The sequence below is a fragment of the Manis javanica genome, chromosome 11 (genome assembly GCF_040802235.1).
Source record: "Manis javanica isolate MJ-LG chromosome 11, MJ_LKY, whole genome shotgun sequence".
In the NCBI taxonomy this organism is placed as follows: domain Eukaryota; kingdom Metazoa; phylum Chordata; class Mammalia; order Pholidota; family Manidae; genus Manis; species Manis javanica.
In genome coordinates this window covers 36410485-36429800 of record NC_133166.1, presented here as the reverse complement: position 1 = coordinate 36429800, position 19316 = coordinate 36410485, and the positions used below count along the sequence as shown (strand labels likewise).

The following is a 19316-nucleotide window of genomic DNA, read 5'->3' as shown; positions in this document are numbered from 1 at the left end:
CTGAAATCAAGTATCTAGATTTGAACAAATAGAATCCCCAAGATAATTTTTTGGACAAAGACATTTGCTTAGCTGGTCATTAATTTTATTGTGATGTTCTTTGTTCTTCTGACAAATATTAGACTAACAAAGTTTTGCTGGTGGTTTAAGTGGAGATAAAATTTTCTGGTTTTTAAATCATGTGTTCAATTTTAGTAGGACTTTGTATAATTTTACAATGGAACTTTTTGTGAACTTGTCACTAAAGCAAATAGTTAATCAGAGAATATTCAGGAACAAATATGCGCCATGCCTCTGTGCATGAATAAAAATTTGGAAACCACATATAAGTAGGAGTTAGGCTGCTGCACAACTGGATTTGCTTAAATCTGAACACTTTATAACTCTACTTGGGAGTTGCAAACTTATAAATAACCTTGCAATTGGTTAAAACCATATTAAAACCATATGAATGAGACAGACAGCATTTGGTTAAAGGGGTTCGGTAAGCACTATAATTCTGATGAAACTAATTTAGCTCAGTGGGTCCCAAGCCTGAGAGGGTCTCGTATCTTCAGAGTTAATGCTACTTTATCACTTATCATCTGATGATCAGTGACAAGCATCTAAGTATATGTTACAGGAGATATTACAGGATGCTGTCCTTGCCAGGGGTGTGGAAAGCAAACTTGCTTAGTTTGGTGTTCTCTTCAAATCCTGAGGGAAACTTGTCATATATCATTTGAGAATGTTTTTGAAAGCTCCATAAAGCATATCCACAAGAAGCTCTGCAAACATTAGTTCATGGCAGCAGCCATGTGCTTAGAGCACAGTCTAGCTAGAGATAGAGAGGACCAGGAGGCACTTTCCCTCCCCCAAGTGGCATATGTCGTTATTCTGAGAGGTGATCTGAACAGCATATGTCAGTCTTTATTAATTCTATGCCTCACTAAGAATCTTCTGGAATTTTGAAAATTTTTGCCAATCCCTTATAAATCTTCCTTCCTTTTAAGGGAGAACTTTCTCTTTTGAAGAATCCTAGATAGGTAGGTAGGTAGGTATGTAGGTAGATAGATAGATAGATAGGTGATAGGTAGATAGATAGGTAGACAGACAGATAGATAGATATAGATTGATTTTTCAACAGCTAGAACCATTACTAAATCCCAATGGCAAAAGCTTCCAGACAATTCTCTCTAAGGTTAGGAGGATCTCATATCTACGATTTGTTGCCTTATTGTTTGATTATTTTTTGTTAAATGACAAAAGCCTTTTATGACATAAGAGGCAGAAATTGCCATAGTATTAGTTTGCTAGGGCTGCCATAACTGAATTCCACAGACTGGGTGGCTTATACAACAAAAATTTTTTTCTCACAGTTCTGGAGGCCAGAAGTCCACGAGCAAGGTGCTGATACAATTAGTTTCTTCTGAGAACTTCCTCCTTAGCCTGCAGATGGCCCCCTTCTTACTGTGCCCTCATATGCTCTGTCCCCGAAAGCACTCATCTCTGATGTTTTTCTTATGTCCTGATCTCCTCCTCTTGTAAGGACACCATATGGATTAGGACCCACCTTAACAGCCTCGTTTTAATTTAATCACCTCTTTAAAGGCCACATCTCCAGAGTCACACTCTGAGGTCCTAGGAGGTAGGGCTTCAACATATATATTTTAAGGGGACACAGTTAAGCCTATAATCGCCGTCTTTGTTTAGCTTGGTTATTCCAAAAATCTTGTAAAATTATTCTCTTTGCGATTATAGTACCTAGGGAACCCCCTTGATCAAATATTTTATGTCTCTGCTCATGTGGTTTCATCTGAGTTATCTTCCCTAGAGATGTTCTTGTTTCTCTAAAGGAATTAAACTAAAGTTAATATGATTTGTTTATCATTTTATTGTCCTTTCACAAAATATTGGCATTATTAATTAATTCAAAGAATTAATTGCTAAAAATGGGTTACTAAGCAATGTAAGAATGTATAAGAATATTTGGAGGTGGTGGTTGAAATTTTAGGGGAGATTCTTGCAGAGCCCTTTTGAATAATAATAACAAGGGTAGACAGCCTATACCCCAGCCCTCAGCCAGCCCTGACCAGGAGACCATTGTGTCGTTCAACTGACTTATATACCTTCCTTTGTACTTATTTACCTTTTAATCATCTATATCACTGTTTTCAAAAAAGACCCAAATCTTCCTGAATTTAACTTTATTTGAAAGTAAAATTAAAATGAAAGGAAAGAGGGAGATCTTTTTATTAGGGTTATCAGTATTTAACATGCAAAGTGTCGTGTAAGTGCCAGCATCATGAGACCCATCGATGATCTAAAGGTAACAAGACATGGGCACCACACCTTAAAGGATAAGTGGGGAAGACATATAAACAGACATAAAAGCCTATGATTGTAATACTTTTTTCTATAAACATGGTGTGGTGATGAAACAAAACAGTGATCATTTCTGCCTGGAGCTGGTGGAGGGCAGTCAGCAAAGCAGTCCATCCTGAAGAAATGCTTTGATTAGGTCTAGAAAGGACTAACTATGATGTCGTCAGTAAAAGAAGGGCATTCTAGAAAGAGGAAGTATTATATGTAAAAACACAAGGGCATAAAATCTCTATTCTGCTGTTCAGAAAACTCCAAGAAGTTCCATCTTCTTGGAACAGGAAAAACCTGGAATGAGTAGGCTAAAGCCGACAAGGAGAGAGGGAACCAGATGATAAATGGTTATATAAGCTATGCAGAGAAGTTTGGTTCTCTTCATACAGATTTTGGGGAGCATTTGAGGGCTTATAAGTAGAGAAAAACAAGATTCAGGTACTACATGTTTACTAAAGTTGAGATTTAAATTTAGTTCTGAGATGCTTAGTAGCCAAGACAAAAAGGAAAGCATCTTCGTTATATAGTTGTGTTGTTTGTACAGGAGAAAGGATATTGGCCTTTAGATCAGGATACTATCTTCATTAGTGTTTAGCTTTGAAGCATTTAGTAAACACTAAATAATATCTTTAATGTAAGTGGGTATTTTATGAGTTGCTTTATTTTTGCAAAACACTCACACATATAATCTCTTATTTCATGATCACAGCCCTGCAGCATGAGCATTTTCTATTCCGTTTTACAAATGAGGCAACAGGCTCAGAGAGATCACATGGTAGTTGAGTTGTGGAGTTATGACTCTAAATTCACCTCAGCGCGAATACCTATCTAAATTTTGGTTAAGTGATTTAAATGAAATATAAAAATCTTTTTGAGCCTCACTTTCTTCTCTTGTAAAACTTAGAGCAGTAATTATATTTTCCTTGGAGTATTGATGTGAGAATTAAAGGAAATACTCATTGGAAAGAGCTTTTCAATTGGTATATGATCAGTAAGCCACACTCCTCCCTACTTGCACTCCAGTGCATGTGTTTGGGCTTTGGAGACAAACACAGTTGGAAAACTTAGGCTGTACTAATTCATGAGTCCTAGCACAATTTTGGTGTATTAAATACCAGACAAATAAATAGTTTAGCTGACAAAGTATTATTTAGCAATGAAGTTCAATAATGAACCTCATTTCTCCTAGCCAGAGTCTTTGTTATAATGATTACTGACTCTGGGACCATCAAAGTTTCACTCTGGAAGTAAATCCCGATACCTCCAAAATAACTCCTCCCATAAAAGAGTCACCTTTTTAAAAGCATATATGGTTACTTTCCAGTGTGAGGCTTACAGTTTTGATCCTTCATTAAATTACTAAATATATAGTGAAGGATATAATATAAAGGCTAATAAAGTGATAAAGCTTATTGAGTCAATAAAAAGGAAACTACAGGCATGCTTAAGTAGTGTTTCTTGAGAGTCACCTCATGGCAAGATAAGTCCAGAGCAAAGAATTAGAACAAATTCTTCAGAGTAAGATACAGATTCTCTCTCAAAGTTGTGCTTAGCATTGTCCTGCTTTTTAAAAACAAAACAAAATGAAACAGAAAACAAAACCTTTTTATTTTGAAATAAAAGAGTGTTGCTGTTAAGCCAAGCATTTGTGGCAGGTAGTGTCCTTTTGCAGTGTTTTGCAAAGACTTTGCAAAGATGCAAGCGTTAAACTGCAGACATTAAAAGTCAGATTCAAAAAAAACCTCTTTTTTCTATTATATTATATAACCAAATGGTATTCTTTTGTGGTCTTTTAAAATTATTCATTTCCCTCTTTTTCAAAATATTTGTACACTCACTTGTACAGAAGACGCTCACTTTATGTGGGTAAATCAATCATGTGGCCTTGTAGAAACCTGCAAGTATTTATGGGCACTAATACTAAATGCTGTGCAAGATACATAGAAAAGGTGAAACACACAATCCCTGGCTTGAAAAATCTTCTGATGTTGAGGGAGACTTGCAGGTGTATGTGAATCAAAGCTCAAGCCTTTAACATAGTATATAACTGGGAGTATTTAACATACATATAATTAGCATATATATAATTTGTCCAAGTTGCTAAGTACTGCCCTACAGAAGTTTTATTGCATCGAGCTCCGAGCTTTGGAAAACTCTTTCCTAAACTAAAAGTAAAGTCTTCCCTGTAAAAGTACGCTTTCCCCATACGCTTTCCCCGTACACAACTTCCCTTCCTGTCCTCTGTTGCATCACTACCAGCTGGGCAGCACTATTGGTCTCACTGCAGTGCTTGGCCCTCTGTGCCCGGCTCTCTGTGCCCGGTTTGTCCTCTGGGCCAAGCCTTCTTTCACAGAGCCTTTGTACAAGTCCCTCCCCTCCAGGCCTTATATATTGGAGGGGATTATATATTGAAAACTTAACAACTGTTGTGTATCAGAGGAGGTTATAGTGTTATCGGGGGTGTCAGTGAATTCATGTACAACTTGGGTTTCCCAGTATGATACACCTTGAGAAGGAAGCATTATCCCAGCAGCCATGAGGAAGAGGAAGCAGGTGTGTCGTAGTATTATTGTGGGAGGTGAGTTACTGTCCATCCTGAGCAGAGGATGTTTGATGCGAAAGTAAAAAGAAGTTGAGTTTAGAAAGATGTGTGGGAGCCAGGTATGAAGGGCTTGAAAGCCAGGTAGAGGAGTTTGGATGAAATGTAACAGAAAATCGAAAGCTGTGGAAAGCTTTACATCAGTGACCTGAGGTGGAAGTTCTGTGAGGAGTGTGAACAGATGGACTGGGAGGCAGTGCCAAGGGAGAGGCAGACCAGAGAGGTGGCAGTGACAGTGATCTGGAGTTCAGGCATGCAGGCATGTGCTGGGCCGTCGGTGGTGCCACGCCTGGAGGCCTGGAGGGGAGGGACTTGTGCAAAGGCTCTGTGAAAGAAGGTTTGGCCCAGAGGACAAACCGGGCACAGAGGGCCAAGCACAACAGTGAGACCAATAGTGCTGCCCAGCTGGTAGTGATGTAACAGAGGACAGGAAGGGAAGTTGTGTACGGGGAAAGCATATTTTTACAGGGAAGATTTTACTTTTAGTTCAGGAAAGAGTTTTCCCAGGTCGGAGAAACACCAAAGCTTGGAGCTCAATGCAATAAGACTTCTGTAGGGCAGTACTTAGCAACTTAGACAAAGCTAAAACTTTGAGGATAGGTTATACCTCAGAATATTGTGGTGGCCATAGAGAATTTCTATTCGTAAAGCATGTATTTATTTTTCTTAGAAAACCCTGCTTCAGGATACACCAAAGCATGGCTGGTGGCACTGCAGTATTAACTTTCCCTGAAAATTTTCTTATTATTACAAATTTGAAAGATTTTAAAAAGTCTTTAATATTTAAATACATATATTAGAATATATATTTTAGAATATAACAACAAAGTTCTTATTTACTTCAAAAAAATTCATGCCAAAATCCCCACCTAAGAGATAGGTGGTTCTAAATTTGTGATTGCATGAGCATAAAATTATCTATTTACTATCTTCTATATATAGAAATATAATATATATAATATGCATATACATTTGTATAAAATAGTATGAAATACTTGCATAATATATATATATATATATATATATATATATATATATATATATACACAAACATGCTATAAACAGAATATTTGAGGGCCAGTGTAGAATATCCTAATTATAATGCATCTTACATGTGAAAGTAACAGGAGGTAATTATTTTTACCCATTTTAACTGCAATATAGGCAATGGCCCTTTAGGTGTCTATTCTGTGGCTGCTATGAATGACCCTATATTCCGACATTCTTTAGAAATCAGCTTTGAATAAAGGCTGGTAAAGTACCTTTTGTTTAGACCATTGGAATAAAATATATCACATCATTGTCCAGCTGTGTCTACCTGTCAAATGAAATTTATTTGTTTGTCAAACAGCAAACAAAAAAGCCTACTCTCTCAGCATGTACCATCTTCCACTTCAGTTTGTTGAAAAGGGGCCCACGCTATAATAATGTGAGGCCTGGGATAAGCTGGTCAGTCTTGAGATCCCTTGAGATCCAGAAGGGAGGGTGCCCGTTCCGCGTGTTGTTTTTCAGGAGATGGCTGCAATCAGTCATCTCACATATGGTTTGAAAAAGGCTTGTCTCACTGGCAAGCAAACTGTTATTTAAGTACACAATCCACTCTACTACTGAAACAGTTTTGCCAAACTTATCCAAGTATTCTAACATGCTTAAAGATGGTATAAATATCATTTATTGCTAGCAGTTTTCTTCAGACTATATGGAATGTCTTCCTGCTGCCTGATCTAAGTGTCCCAGTTTATATTATGGCCTTTACTGCCTCTGTTTGATGGAGTGATCAGTAAAAATTTAATGACACTATAAAATAATAAAAATGTCATTAATTTACCACGGATCTCGGATGCAGTGGTTGTAAAGTTACATTAATAAACAGAATATTTTTTACAACAAAAAGCATTGTTACGGGGGAACGTATAAATAACATACATAAATTTAAGAGCAATTTTACTGTTAGCACACACATTATTATGGAATAGCCAATAAGTGTATAAAACATAGTATATAAAATTTTATTAAAATATACTGTGTGCATCAAAAATTCAGCTTTTATCTAAGTGCAAAGAAAAGCCATTATTGTGTGCTTACTGTTTCATTGCTGTTCTTTCCCCATATCACAATTTTACATTTGTTGCCAGCAAGCGGAAGTTGCTTTTTTTTCCTACATGGAAACAAACCTCCATTCTTTTAGTTGCCCCCAAACGCATTCTCTCTCTCCACCGATGCAAAGATAAAATTGATCAATGTTGCTAGGAAGGGAAGAGTTGCTAATTTAATGCAAAGTTAAAAATAATGCCTGAAGAGTTGAATGGTTTGTTCAGTGACTCTGGAAATAAGGGATAATAATGCAGCAGTCTATCTGTCATCAGTGAGGCTGCCCCATCATTGACTCTGATAATATGTGAAGGTGATGGATGCCACCGTCTTGTGGCTTGTAACATTTAACATTCATCAGCTCTCACTAAAGGGGGCTTTATCATTTAAATATCTTTATTTAATATTCAGCATCTACCTCATACATCATAATTTCAAAGCACTTAGAGAACCAACAGTCCTACCACACAGCAGAACTGACTTTAATTTTTTTCAATAACTTTTATGTTGCCTGCATGTCTGTGACTGACAATGCGTAAGTAAGTGTTTGATTGCACCATTGCATATAAAATGCACGTTTCAGTATCAACATGAAAATTGGGGAATTTTCCTGGGGGGTTGAGGTTAAATTAGCATTGATGTATTTTGCTAATATCTCCAAAATATCTTACTTGGAAGCTATATACACATCGTGAGAACTAGTTCAAGTGTGTGGAAAAAAATTTGAAATTAAGAACTTGCCACCCACAGTCTCTGTTCCATGTAGGTGCATACCCATTAGTACTTAATGGCCAGTGGTTGAAGCCTCTTGGAACCTGAGTATCTTTGAACTTCTCTCTGTGCCGATGTCCACATTCTGTTTTACTCAGCTCATGTTCAACCTCACTGGTGAAAGCTTTGCTTAGCCCTGCTAACCAGAGCTAACTGGTAGACATCAGGCCCTCTTATCTTATGATTATGTGGCTGGCAAATAAATATTCTGAGCTGTTCTTTGAAGAAAAGAAGGAAATCTTCTGGGAGACGAGGTAGAAATTTACATGAAAGGGCATGGCTTTGCAGGGTCCTTCTTTAATCTCAAACACAAGTGCTTAATATCACCACATATAAAATGCAGCCCACTGCCCAAAACAATTTTTATCATTGATTTATTTTCTGCCTGTTTAACAAGTGTTCCATGGGATATTCTTCCTTGACTTCTACTCTGTCAAAATATTGATATTTTATAAGGCAAGTATCTCTGCAGAAGAATTTTTTTTCAATGAAGTCAGTCAGAAAAACGTATGACTTCAAAGACACTGTGAATGTGTTGTTGAATGTTCTGAATGCTTTTTTGTTATGATTAAAAACAACTGATAATGCTGAATTGTGAGTGCACTTCATTTTTTATAAAAGAAAAGATATTATCATCATGTAAGCTTTGTTGTCTTAGAATTTTACAAACCATGGCTTGTAATTTTCCCTCTTCTTCTTCCTTGTCAAAATATTGATATTCTTTCAGGAACTTTATATATTTTACTGAGAATATTTTCCAGTAAAATCAAAGAGAATGAATGACTAGAAAGATACGTGAAATATGCATATTGATAGGAAGCACGGTCTGTTGATTTTCAGAGAAAGTTGTTTCCTCCCCGCCCCCATGAAAATACAGTTAAAGGTTGTTCTTCCAAGAAGATTGCAGGTGTCACATCAAAACTCCTTTTGCATTTAGCATAGGGAAAGCATTCACATGCAAATATTTGAAATGTGAAACAATGTGATAAAACAAAGGTTGAATATTTTGCTTTCCCTGGTACTACTCATCTTCACTTTAATCCTTTTTCTTTATATCATGACAACCAAAAGTGCTACTCAAAAATAGAAATTGGCTGATTAAAAGCAGCTGCCCTTCCCTCCACCCCCGACAATGTGTGGAACTCCCACAGGGCTTGTGGTGGCTTTCTGTTATGGCCTGTGTCTGGGTCAATTTGTTCTTGTGCAGCAGTGTTTGCACATAAGAAGATATTGGGGAACCATACCTAATTTGCTTTTTATTTTCATTCTTTTTTTTATAAGTGTCATATTTCAGTGGTTTCCCCACTACTCCTATTGTAACTAGTTAGTATTAACCCAGTTGGGGAAATTCATGATTATAATTTTGTTGCAAATCTTTCATAGAAATGGTGCTAGATTAAAGAAAGGTTTGTGCTGTGTTTTCTTCCAACACAGATTTCAACATATTCCATGATGAAGGGGAACTGGAAGACTTCCTGCACAATTTGACTGATGGGAATTAATTATAGAAATATAATGATATTCAAAAATAATCATATTAGAAAGCACAAATGTAGTGAGACTGTACAAATGAGACACAGCCTCTATCAAGTAATTGTATGTTTGCTCTTTAAGAATATTTCCAAGTTTCTAAACATCTTACAGAAGAGACACTCAGAGTGTTTCCATCTAATGCCGAACATGCTCAGTACAGAACTAGGTCATTGAACAATAGACTGAACAGCAATCAGCACTCTACTGCTGCATAATGCATTAAGTATAACATGCAGAAACCATTCCCGGAGCTGGAGCTGCTATTTCATGTCTGTAAATTCAAGCTGACATGACATTTAATATTGTTTCATAGTAATGAACAACAAGGTTTCATTCATTCATAAGCACAACACAAAGCCAACCTTGAGCGTGGAGAGGAGCACAGAGGCGAGCAGGGGACACACATGCAGTTTCCGCAGATAAGAGCACCATGTTAATGATGGCCAGTGTCATCGTGACATTTCGGACTCCTGCTCCTAGAGGAATGGGTTAGCGAGTTAAAAATCTTTGTGTTTCCTTCCTATAGCAGCAGGAGAATTTAAGTTCTCTGAGTCAATAGCTGGCTAGGAGTAATGTCCTTCTTTTCACTTCCCAGGAAGTTACGGTTGGAACTCCTAGTCAAAATAATAGCATCAATGCTATCGTCTATCTAGTTTGCTCTTTTTGAAATTTTTGTTTTTGAAACCCTCTTTCATAAAATTCTGGTTTGTATTTTCCCAGGAATAGCAATGCAAACTATGGTCTCTAAGTGAGAAAATTCCTTTCTCATTAAATAGCAGTATATTTTAATGAGAGCTGTTCTTTCAAGTTTTGCACTTTTGGCTCAGACCTCTCGATTGCATTCCTTTCAGGTTCCTGGAGCACATCCAACAGACAGAAGATGTGCAGTACAGACTTGGCAGGTTTCCTGTCACAGTTTCCCTTTCCTTACAGGTACCATGGTTTAGAAGCTGTCAGCACCAAAATCAGGCTTCAGAGGAATCTTCCTGAAAGATTTTCCTGAACCCAAGTTGGTTAAAAATGGTGTTTGTAAATCCAAGTGTCTCCCACTAAGCAAGACAAAAACTGGGAGGAAAAAGTGGCTGCTTCAGAAGCTAGGCTAATACTCTGATTATTCTTTCCTTTAGGAAAGAACGCGCTTTGAAAATCTGGGGCCCCAGTTAACAGGAAAGTCAAATGAAGATGGAAAGCTGGGCCCAGGTGTCATTGACCTTACTCGGCCAGAAGATGCAGAGGGTGAGTGGCTTTTCTGTAGCTCTTTGCTGCTGCTCTGGGCATGTCTGAAGATGCCTCTGTATTAGATGCAGGGTCTTAGTGGTATTTCTTGGGTGTATCAGCTCAGTTGTCTTGGCAAAGCTGAGGAAATGTTAGTGTTTATATTACAGTTGAGGACTTTGAGATGCAGTGTAGATCCTGTATTACAGAATACAGGACACTGACATAGCAATCCAAGTACTTCAAGGTGCCATTTTAAAGGTTTAAATAAAAGAACCCCTGCATTCCAAAGAACAACAGAATTCTGTGTTTCATCCACCTCCTTGCATTCTTGTTAAAAAAGTTCGAACGCACAAAGGAGGATTTTTTAACCCCAAGTCAAGTGATTCCCAGGTGCAATCAAACCATTTTGGGAACCAAATGATGATTTGCAACAGATCTAGCATAAAATTAATAATTGCTTGGACAAGGCCCAACCTGTGTCTGGGCACCAACCATTATTAAAGTCTTTTGCAAGTCTGGGTGGAAAGACCAGCTTCACTCACTGTATCTACCCTCTAGCACTGTTAATGCCTGTCGGCTCTGTTTCCTTTTTGTTTGTTTGTTTTAAATGCCCAAGGAGCATATCAGTAGAAATTGTTCCTCAGAGGCTGGGAACAATTTATGAGTTGGTCAGCACTTCAGTGGTAACGATGCCTCGTTATTTACTGTGTCATCACAGACTAGGGACTGATTTTCCCGTTAGCATTTCCTTTAGCAGAACCCCTCCTACCGGTCAGGGAAGATTGATTTGTTCTCTTCAGAGTAACATAATACTTCACTCATCTTGGGTCCCTCTAGAGTCCCTCTGTAGCGTCAGGGGAAGAATGTTACTATTATCCTTTTTACCAGCAGGATTTCTTCCAGGAGCCTAATCCCTGGAAAACACATGAGGACATTTCAGAGCAGCATCTGAGCTGGCCATGGCATAGCTTGTGGTGATCCCAGGCAGGTCAGACATCTCTGGCATGATCACTAAGTGAGGGGTCATATCAGACATTAGGAAGCACTTCAGAGACTTTCCAGAAGATGCTTTTTTTTCATACCAGTAGGAGAGACCAATGTTTAATGATAGTTCTGGAGATAAGGCAGTAAAATAAATTCTGATTGGCATGTGTTGGGGGAGGAGGTCACGTGGGGAGGGAAGGGAAGAGGAAAAGGAAGAGGCAGAGGAAGAAGAGGAGGAGGACAGGAGGGATAAAAAGGACTGGAAACCAGAAATATACTTGCTGTCTTCCACGAAGGTGCCAGGAACGCACTGATGCTGACATTTTCATAGGCACTAAGAAGTAGGTTTTTCCCCTGGTAAAGATTAAGGTTCTCTGACCTAGGGAGAAGGTTATTCAGGCCTGGCCAATTTTAATGTTGTTGTAAGTATGGTACCTAAATCTGACAATACACAATGAAACAATATTTTTCATCACTTTGAAGGATTCAGTCTTCATTTTTCCACTGGCTGAGAGTTACAGAGTTTTATTGCCTTACACTTGTTCTAACAGGGTTTTCTTGATGTCATTCATCCTTCTTTAGTTGGTGTCTTGGCTGTGTAATGGGTATAAATACAGTCAGTTACCTCTCAGTAATGTTAATCTAGTTGATGACTTTATGTGCTTCTTAAGTTAAAAATCATGGTGAGAGTTCTTAACCATTATGAAAGGAAAAACTGTAAAACTTAACTGTAGAGAAATATATTGTATAGAAATATCTTGGGAAATTCCATTCAATACCCAGATTGTGGATTCAAACCAATTTGCTGGTTTCTCTTTTTTTTAACAAACATTTATCAAGCATTTATATGCCAGAGAAGGTGCTGAACTTTCTGGACATCTATTATCATTGAAACCATATACAACTCTGTAAGCAAGGTGTTTTTTTTTTTCTTTTTTACTGATGAGAAAATTAAGGCTAGGAGTAATTAAGTTAACTTGCCACAGGTAAAGCCACCACTAGTAAGGGCAGAGCTGAGAGTTAATCCCAGGCAGCTTGGCTTCAGAACCCACACTCTTAAATTATGTGCAATACTGCACACCCTACGTGTGCAGATGAATATATGGTGCCTTCATTTTTCTGAACAAACTCCTTGTGACCTTCCTCAGTAGGGCCCATTTCCTTTCCCCTAAATATAGTAAGTCATGCCATACACCATGCTATGTCACACATAGCAGCAATGCCTGGTGAGTGTAATATTAGAAGGGCTGCAGTGGCTCAGGAGCTTAAGGAGCACGTGAAAACCTCCCCTCAGAAGCTTGCCCGGAGTCACCATTGAGACCTTGTGTGCTTTTGGGAGACTGAGTTCATGAATGGAATCAAGTTACCTGCTTTAATACCGACAGAAGCGCAGTGGCTTTGTGAGGACTGCTGGGATGGGTAGCAGCCTTCTGCTGACTTCAGGATATTTCCTGGCATCTGTTCAAGGGTGAGCTGATTGCAAAGCCTGCTGGAGTTATAGTTCATATTAAAGTCAAGAGTAGATAACAGGTACACATAATACTTTCTCCACTTCGCTCCTTCATATTTCCCTTAATAGGAAGAGTAAGAAGATAATGAAGTGAAAGAAGAACTAAAGAATTTATAAACTCTTTTTGTGGACCAAAAGGATCGAACATTTCTTGAGTGGCTACTGTGTGTCAGTCCATGAATTAGACACTGATTAGCCAAAAGAGATATTTTCCTGACCTCTTAGAGTTTAAAGTCTAGTGAGGAAAGACAGAAGATTAAAGGGGAATGCATACAGACAGACATAATTATCATTGAGAAAAGTACCCAAAAATCAACACTTCTTTGTGCCCCACAGAGACTCAGAGTATAAGCAACTTAGGTAAGCTCAATTGACAGGTGAATTCTGTGGCTCCAGCCAGGGATGTCAGCCCTTGGTCCATGCATAATCATCTCCATGTTGACTTTGGCTTTGAAACAGCAATTAAAATTTTTTTCCAGCTTTATTGAGATACGATTGGCATATAACATTGTGTACATTTAAGGGGTACCATGTGATGATTTGGTATATGTATGATTGGGAAGTAATTACCATAATAAGGTGAGTTAATATATCTATCAAATTTGTCACCTAACATAATTACTTTATGTGTGAGAGAGAGAGAGAAAACTTAAGATCTACTCTCTTAGCAACTTCAACTGTATAATTCAGGATTGTTAACTGCAGTCACTGTGCTGCACATTAGATCCCCACAGCTTATTTAGCTTATAAAGGAAGTTTGTACCTTTGACCAGTATTACTTATTGTCCCAACCCCTATCCCCTTGGCAATCATCATTCTACTCTCTTTTTCTATGAATTTGGCCTTTTTAGATTCCACGTATAAGAGAGACCATACAGTATTTGTCTTGATCTGACTTATTTCACTGAACATAATACCTTCAAGATCCATCCATGTTGTTGCAAATGGCAGGATTTCCTTTTTTATTATGGATGAGTGATATTTCACTGCATGTATATCACATTTTCTTTACCCATTCATCCATCAATGTACACTTAAGTTGTTTCCATGTCTTGGCTTTTGTGATAAGGTAGAACAGCAGTTTTAAGGGGCTGTGCCTTCCCTCCACTTCTACTCCATCTTCCTGCAGGGCTTCTGATGTGACTAAAGTCAGCAAGCCTAGGAGATGGGGCCCTATTCCAGCTGGGCTTCCCAGGAGAATATCTGCCAGTTGTGAAAATGCCAGTATCACTTTGTAAGCAACCTGTAGACCTGCTTCATAGCTCTGAGCATGGAAGCAGCAAGGGAAAGGTCACTCAAAGAGGCAGCTGTGCTTGTGTATTGACCACTCATCAAAATCAAATGATAAAACCATAAACCAGGAAAACAGAAATTAAAAATATAAAAGGCAAATGCCTTCAAAATTTTATTTTTAAAGTCCAGCTGTTATTTGGCTGGAATATGACAAGACAGCATTTCTTGTTCACCATGATATTTATAAAACTACACATTCATTGGTGCTGGGGGCTTAGGAACATATTTAAGGTCTTGTCATCCTTTGAAACACTGGAAGCCTTACTATGTATTGAGCACACACGATTTGTTAGCTCCTGTGTAGAATGTGCAAGGAAGAGAGGACTTGATTAGTTGAATCTGTCACCATGTATTAAGAATGACAAACAGCTGTTTAACATTTTATGGACTTTTCATATGGCATTTCCCCTCTCTTTGTTCTCCGTAGGTAAGAATGGAATTCTTATACCAACTCTCCTAAATTCAAGGTTGCAAAGTACAGGGGAAAGGCCTCTAGCCTGGTTATTGGGAGATTTGGATTAGAGTTCTTTTGCTAAATGATGGCAAACAAATAACTAATACCTCTGGGCTTAAGTTTCTTTATCTTTTAAAAGGAGTATATTGGAGTCCATTTTCTCTAACATCCGTTCCAAATGCAAGGTGCTTATTAGGATCTTCATAAAAGTGTGTTTCTTATAAGAAGGGTGATCTGTCCACAATAGCTTCCACTTAGTTCTTTTCAGAGAAAGGAAAAAAGAGACCATAATCTTCTAAAGCACATTTGTGCCACTTGCTGAATCAAGTTTTCAAGTCCCTTGATTTTCTCTGTTTATTAGTGAGCAGATCTCTCCAGCGGTGTTTCCCATTTACCATCCGCAGCTGGGCCCTCCTCTTTCTCTGCTCCTTCTTTTCCTCTGGCAGTAATAGTGGAGGCTGCCTTATTTTATTTATATTATTTCCGTCCTGTTTCTTCTCTCTCTTATACCTGGAGTCTCTAAAGGGATACTTTTTTTTTTTCTGTTTTGCAGAATAGTTTGGGTAAGAAAACATTCTTCTAATACCTCTTTTAATTCTCAAACTGAATTACTGTGTCCTAGCCTCAAAGGGAGGCTACACCTCATTTTGATGTGGGAAAGAGTGGAATACGAGCTCTGAAAGGGACAAGCTCTGAAAGTGATTATCATTGATCAAACTTTTGGACGCTGGTTTGGAGATGTAATGATGTGCTGTTCTTCACGTATTAAAAACTGGCGTGATTTGAGTGGAAATGGATATGTGCACCAAGAATAGCCCCTTTTAGAACTGTTGCGCTCAAATTCTCAGATTTACTTGGAAGGGTTTTTGTAGATTTGTACTGAATTTGTGAATTGGATTCCAGCCAAGATGGCCTTAACCCTTCTGAATGCTTCATTTTTTTTTTTTTTTTTAGTGAACTTCTGATTGCTTCTAAGTTTTATATCTCAGGATAGCTTTATTATTGTCAAGTTAAGCTTTCTGTTCATAGACAAATAACAGAGACTGAAACTTCTCCTTCTTCTCCTTTAAAATGCACCCCTTAATATGAATATCTTCTCTTAAAAATCATGCTTACCCTTTGATCCACACTCTGGGAAATCTTTGAAGCTTTTCTCATTCCCTTTCCCCTCCCTGGATCCTTACTTGTGATGAAAAAGAAAGATTGACTCAATGATGCACAGCTTACTCAAAGCAGCAGAGGCAAGCTGTAGGATAATCTGGGTGAGATTTAAAGGCTACAACTGCTTATACTTTGGAATGTAAAGGTCATTATTAGTTCAAGCCCACCAGAATACAGCACCTCACATTGCAACACTGAGATTCTCAGAACTGGAATAGAGGAGAGGCGTCATTAAATTTACAGTTCCAGCCAAGAAATCTTCTTATATCCTTGACGAGTGGTTATCTCACTTCTGTTAAAATGCTTCTAATAGTCTAATGACAGCAAACCTCTACTTCTTAAGGAGCTTATTCCAATTCTAAGTTATTAATTCTTTATTTATTGCCAGAACTTGTCTCTGCTTCCTTGTCACTTCTACCCATTGGTTCTAGTCCAACCTCTAAATTCCAACAAAATAAAACGATTTCACTTGACACCTCTTCAGTTATTTGTTCAAGGACTAGGAGACTTAAATTCTAGTTATTCTACCCTCAGTAATTCAGTTGCTATCACTGAATTTTCTCATTTATAGGTGAGGAACTTGGTCTAGGAGATTTCTAGTTGACAGTTTTTTAAAGTCTTATTTTACTGCCACATAATTGAAATAATTCACCTTTAAGTTAACTAGAATATAATATAGATCAATTAGGAACCACAGCATCTTTTACAGAAATGAAATTATTATAAAAATATACCAGAGATAAGATGTTTTTTCCCAAGAAGATATCCAAGTACTAGAGCATATATCAGGAATAAAATGTGGGGAATTGTACATGTATTAAAGGAAAGACCCAGGGAAGTCGGAAGGGAGTTCTAACCAGAGCTGTGCTGTGGGCTTATGGGTTGGCCTTCCATAGTTGCTAAAACGGTGTTTCCAGGCATCTCTAAGAAATGAGTAGGCAAAAACAGTCTCTATGGAACCAGTGGGTTGGCGTATGAAGCCAGGATGGGTAGCCAGGGAGGCCCAAGACTTGGTGAATAACAGCCAGACAGGCTGGGAGATAAGAAGAATTCAAAGCCTTTGACTCCAGACTAACTCTGTTGTATGAGTATCACAAAAATGTATTTTACTGTGGATATAAACAGTTTTAGAGGATCCTGTGCACCAGTTTATATCAGCACTATATATAAAGTGCTGCTCTCTTAAACAAGCAAATAAACTTTTCTTAAAGAAATATATTTGCTGTGTCTTAAAAGCTCCCAAATAACTTTTAATGTTGGTAGAAAACAATTTCCATTGAACTCTCCAAGTGATGGATAGTTCTGATGGGGCAAGAGAGTGAAATGTCAAGATCCTTGTATAACTCCATCCCCTGATACCCCATAAAAGGGTTCTCAGTTACTGAAGCTAGAAAGCCCAGTCAAAGATGCAGCCTTCCTTTAGTGAGAAACCTAGCCCTGCCCAATAGCTGGTTTGTTATTGGGCTGCTTCTCTAAAGAGACGTCAGTGATGGTGTATATCACCACACATACACACACACACACTCTCACACACAATCTAGTTTTCTGGTTTGAGTATCTCTACCCTGGGAGAGAAATGCTTGTCTCTATTACTGAATCATTGTAGTACCTCCCCAACTTACTACAGCAGCTGGGCTGCAAAAGATTAACACCATTTACCATGAAAATTAGACCCAAGACAAGAGCAGTGAGCATATGTTCCCAGAGGGACTGCAAAATCAGTTCATGCTTCCTCTGCAGTAAATATGCCTGCTTCACATATACTAACACATTAGAATAACCCTTGGCCAAAGGAGGTCTATCTGCCATGTTTGGACTGACTGTGTAGCTTTTGAGGTGAGGACCCTCTCTAATTCCTTATCCCAGAATCATCCTCTCTTGGCAGCAAAAGCCACTTGACTTCACATCTGTAGGCTATAGAATTCAACCCATTGTTAGATGGGGGGATTTAAAAAGACTCGGGCCAATTTAGAGTGCTCTTTCAATTCTCCCAGTCAGGATCAGATTTGAGGACAACCTTTTTCTCGCTCTCATTGGTTCTTTCCTTCTTTTTGAGTTCTGGTAACTGTGCTTCTAACATTCCAAAAAGTTGAAACCATCCAGATCACCCCATTTTCTGTTACTGACTCCCTATCTTTTTTCTTTAACTAAGATATTCTTGTCTTTAAATATCTCCTTCTTTTAGAGTCTGACTCTAATTTCCCTCTGCTTGTCACTCACTATTTGGTCGTGCCCATTGTGTGCCATCCCACACTCTTTAGAGGTGCTTCTCTCTATACTGAATTGCTGGTGCTGATAGCCAGGTCTTTCCAGTCAGGATTGTCCCAACTCAGAGTCCCTCAATCTTTAGTTTACCCACATGTTCAAGTTATAATTTGCTGATTATCTCTTATGTGCACAGCACTGTTAGAGCATGGAGAGAAGGAATTTTTTTCTCCTTTTTAAAAAAATTAAGCTATCATTGAAATTTATTCTTATAAAGGTTTCACATGAAAAACATTGTGTGGTTACTACCTTTACCCATATTATCGTCTTCCCCACACCCCATTGCAGTCACTGTCCGTCAGCTTAGTAAGATGCCACAGAGTCACTACTTGTCTTCTCTGTGCTACACTGTCTTCCCCATGACCCCCCGCACACCATGTGTGCCAATCATAATGTCCCTCAGTCCCCTTCTGCCTCCCTCTCCCTCTCCCCTTTGGTAACCGCTAGTCCCTTCTTGGAGTCTGAGTCTGCTGCTGTTTTGTTCCTTCAGTTTTGCTTCATCATTATGCTCCACAAATGAGGGAAATCATTTGGTACTTGTCTTTCTCTACCTGACTTATTTCACTGAGCATAATACCCTGTAGCTCCATCCATTTTGTTGCAAATGGTAGGATTTGTCTTCTTCTTATGGCTAAATAGTATTCCATTGTGTATATGTATCACCTCTTCTTTATCCATTCATCTGCTGGTGGACACTTAGGTTGCTTCCATACCTTGGCTATTGTAAATAGTACTGTGATAAACATAGGGGTGCAGAGAGAAGGATTTTTAAAAAGATGAACTAGATTCCCTGAGAGGTAGTAATATAGTTGGGATTATAATATTAGTACACAGAAAGCAAAGACACTTAAGGTATTATGTGTTCAACTACATCTTTAGAGAAACACATAAAAGTGCTGTTTAGAAGTGGAAGCTACAGTGCTTTGTGGTCAGCAAAGATTCTGAAAGTCCTGAGAAACAGAGCCGGGGTGAGCCTAGGTATGGATGAGCATGGGGAAGAGCTTTCAGTTGAGGGAATAATCCAAGCAGACACAGAAACAGTGGAGCTCAGAGAAATTCATAAGGGATATTCAGAAGGGAAG

The 19316-nt window shown here is 38.4% G+C and overlaps 1 protein-coding gene across 11 annotated transcripts in view; it reads left to right on the top strand.

Moving 5' to 3' along the window:
* Window positions 1-19316, top strand: part of SOX6 (SRY-box transcription factor 6) — a 622190-nt gene that overhangs the window by 566675 nt on the left and 36199 nt on the right. For all 11 annotated transcript variants that reach the window (XM_073216253.1, XM_073216252.1, XM_073216255.1 and 8 more), the window contains one exon: window positions 10477-10585. In XM_073216253.1, coding sequence (XP_073072354.1) covers window positions 10477-10585 — 109 coding nt within the window. The remainder of the gene's footprint in view (window positions 1-10476; window positions 10586-19316) is intronic.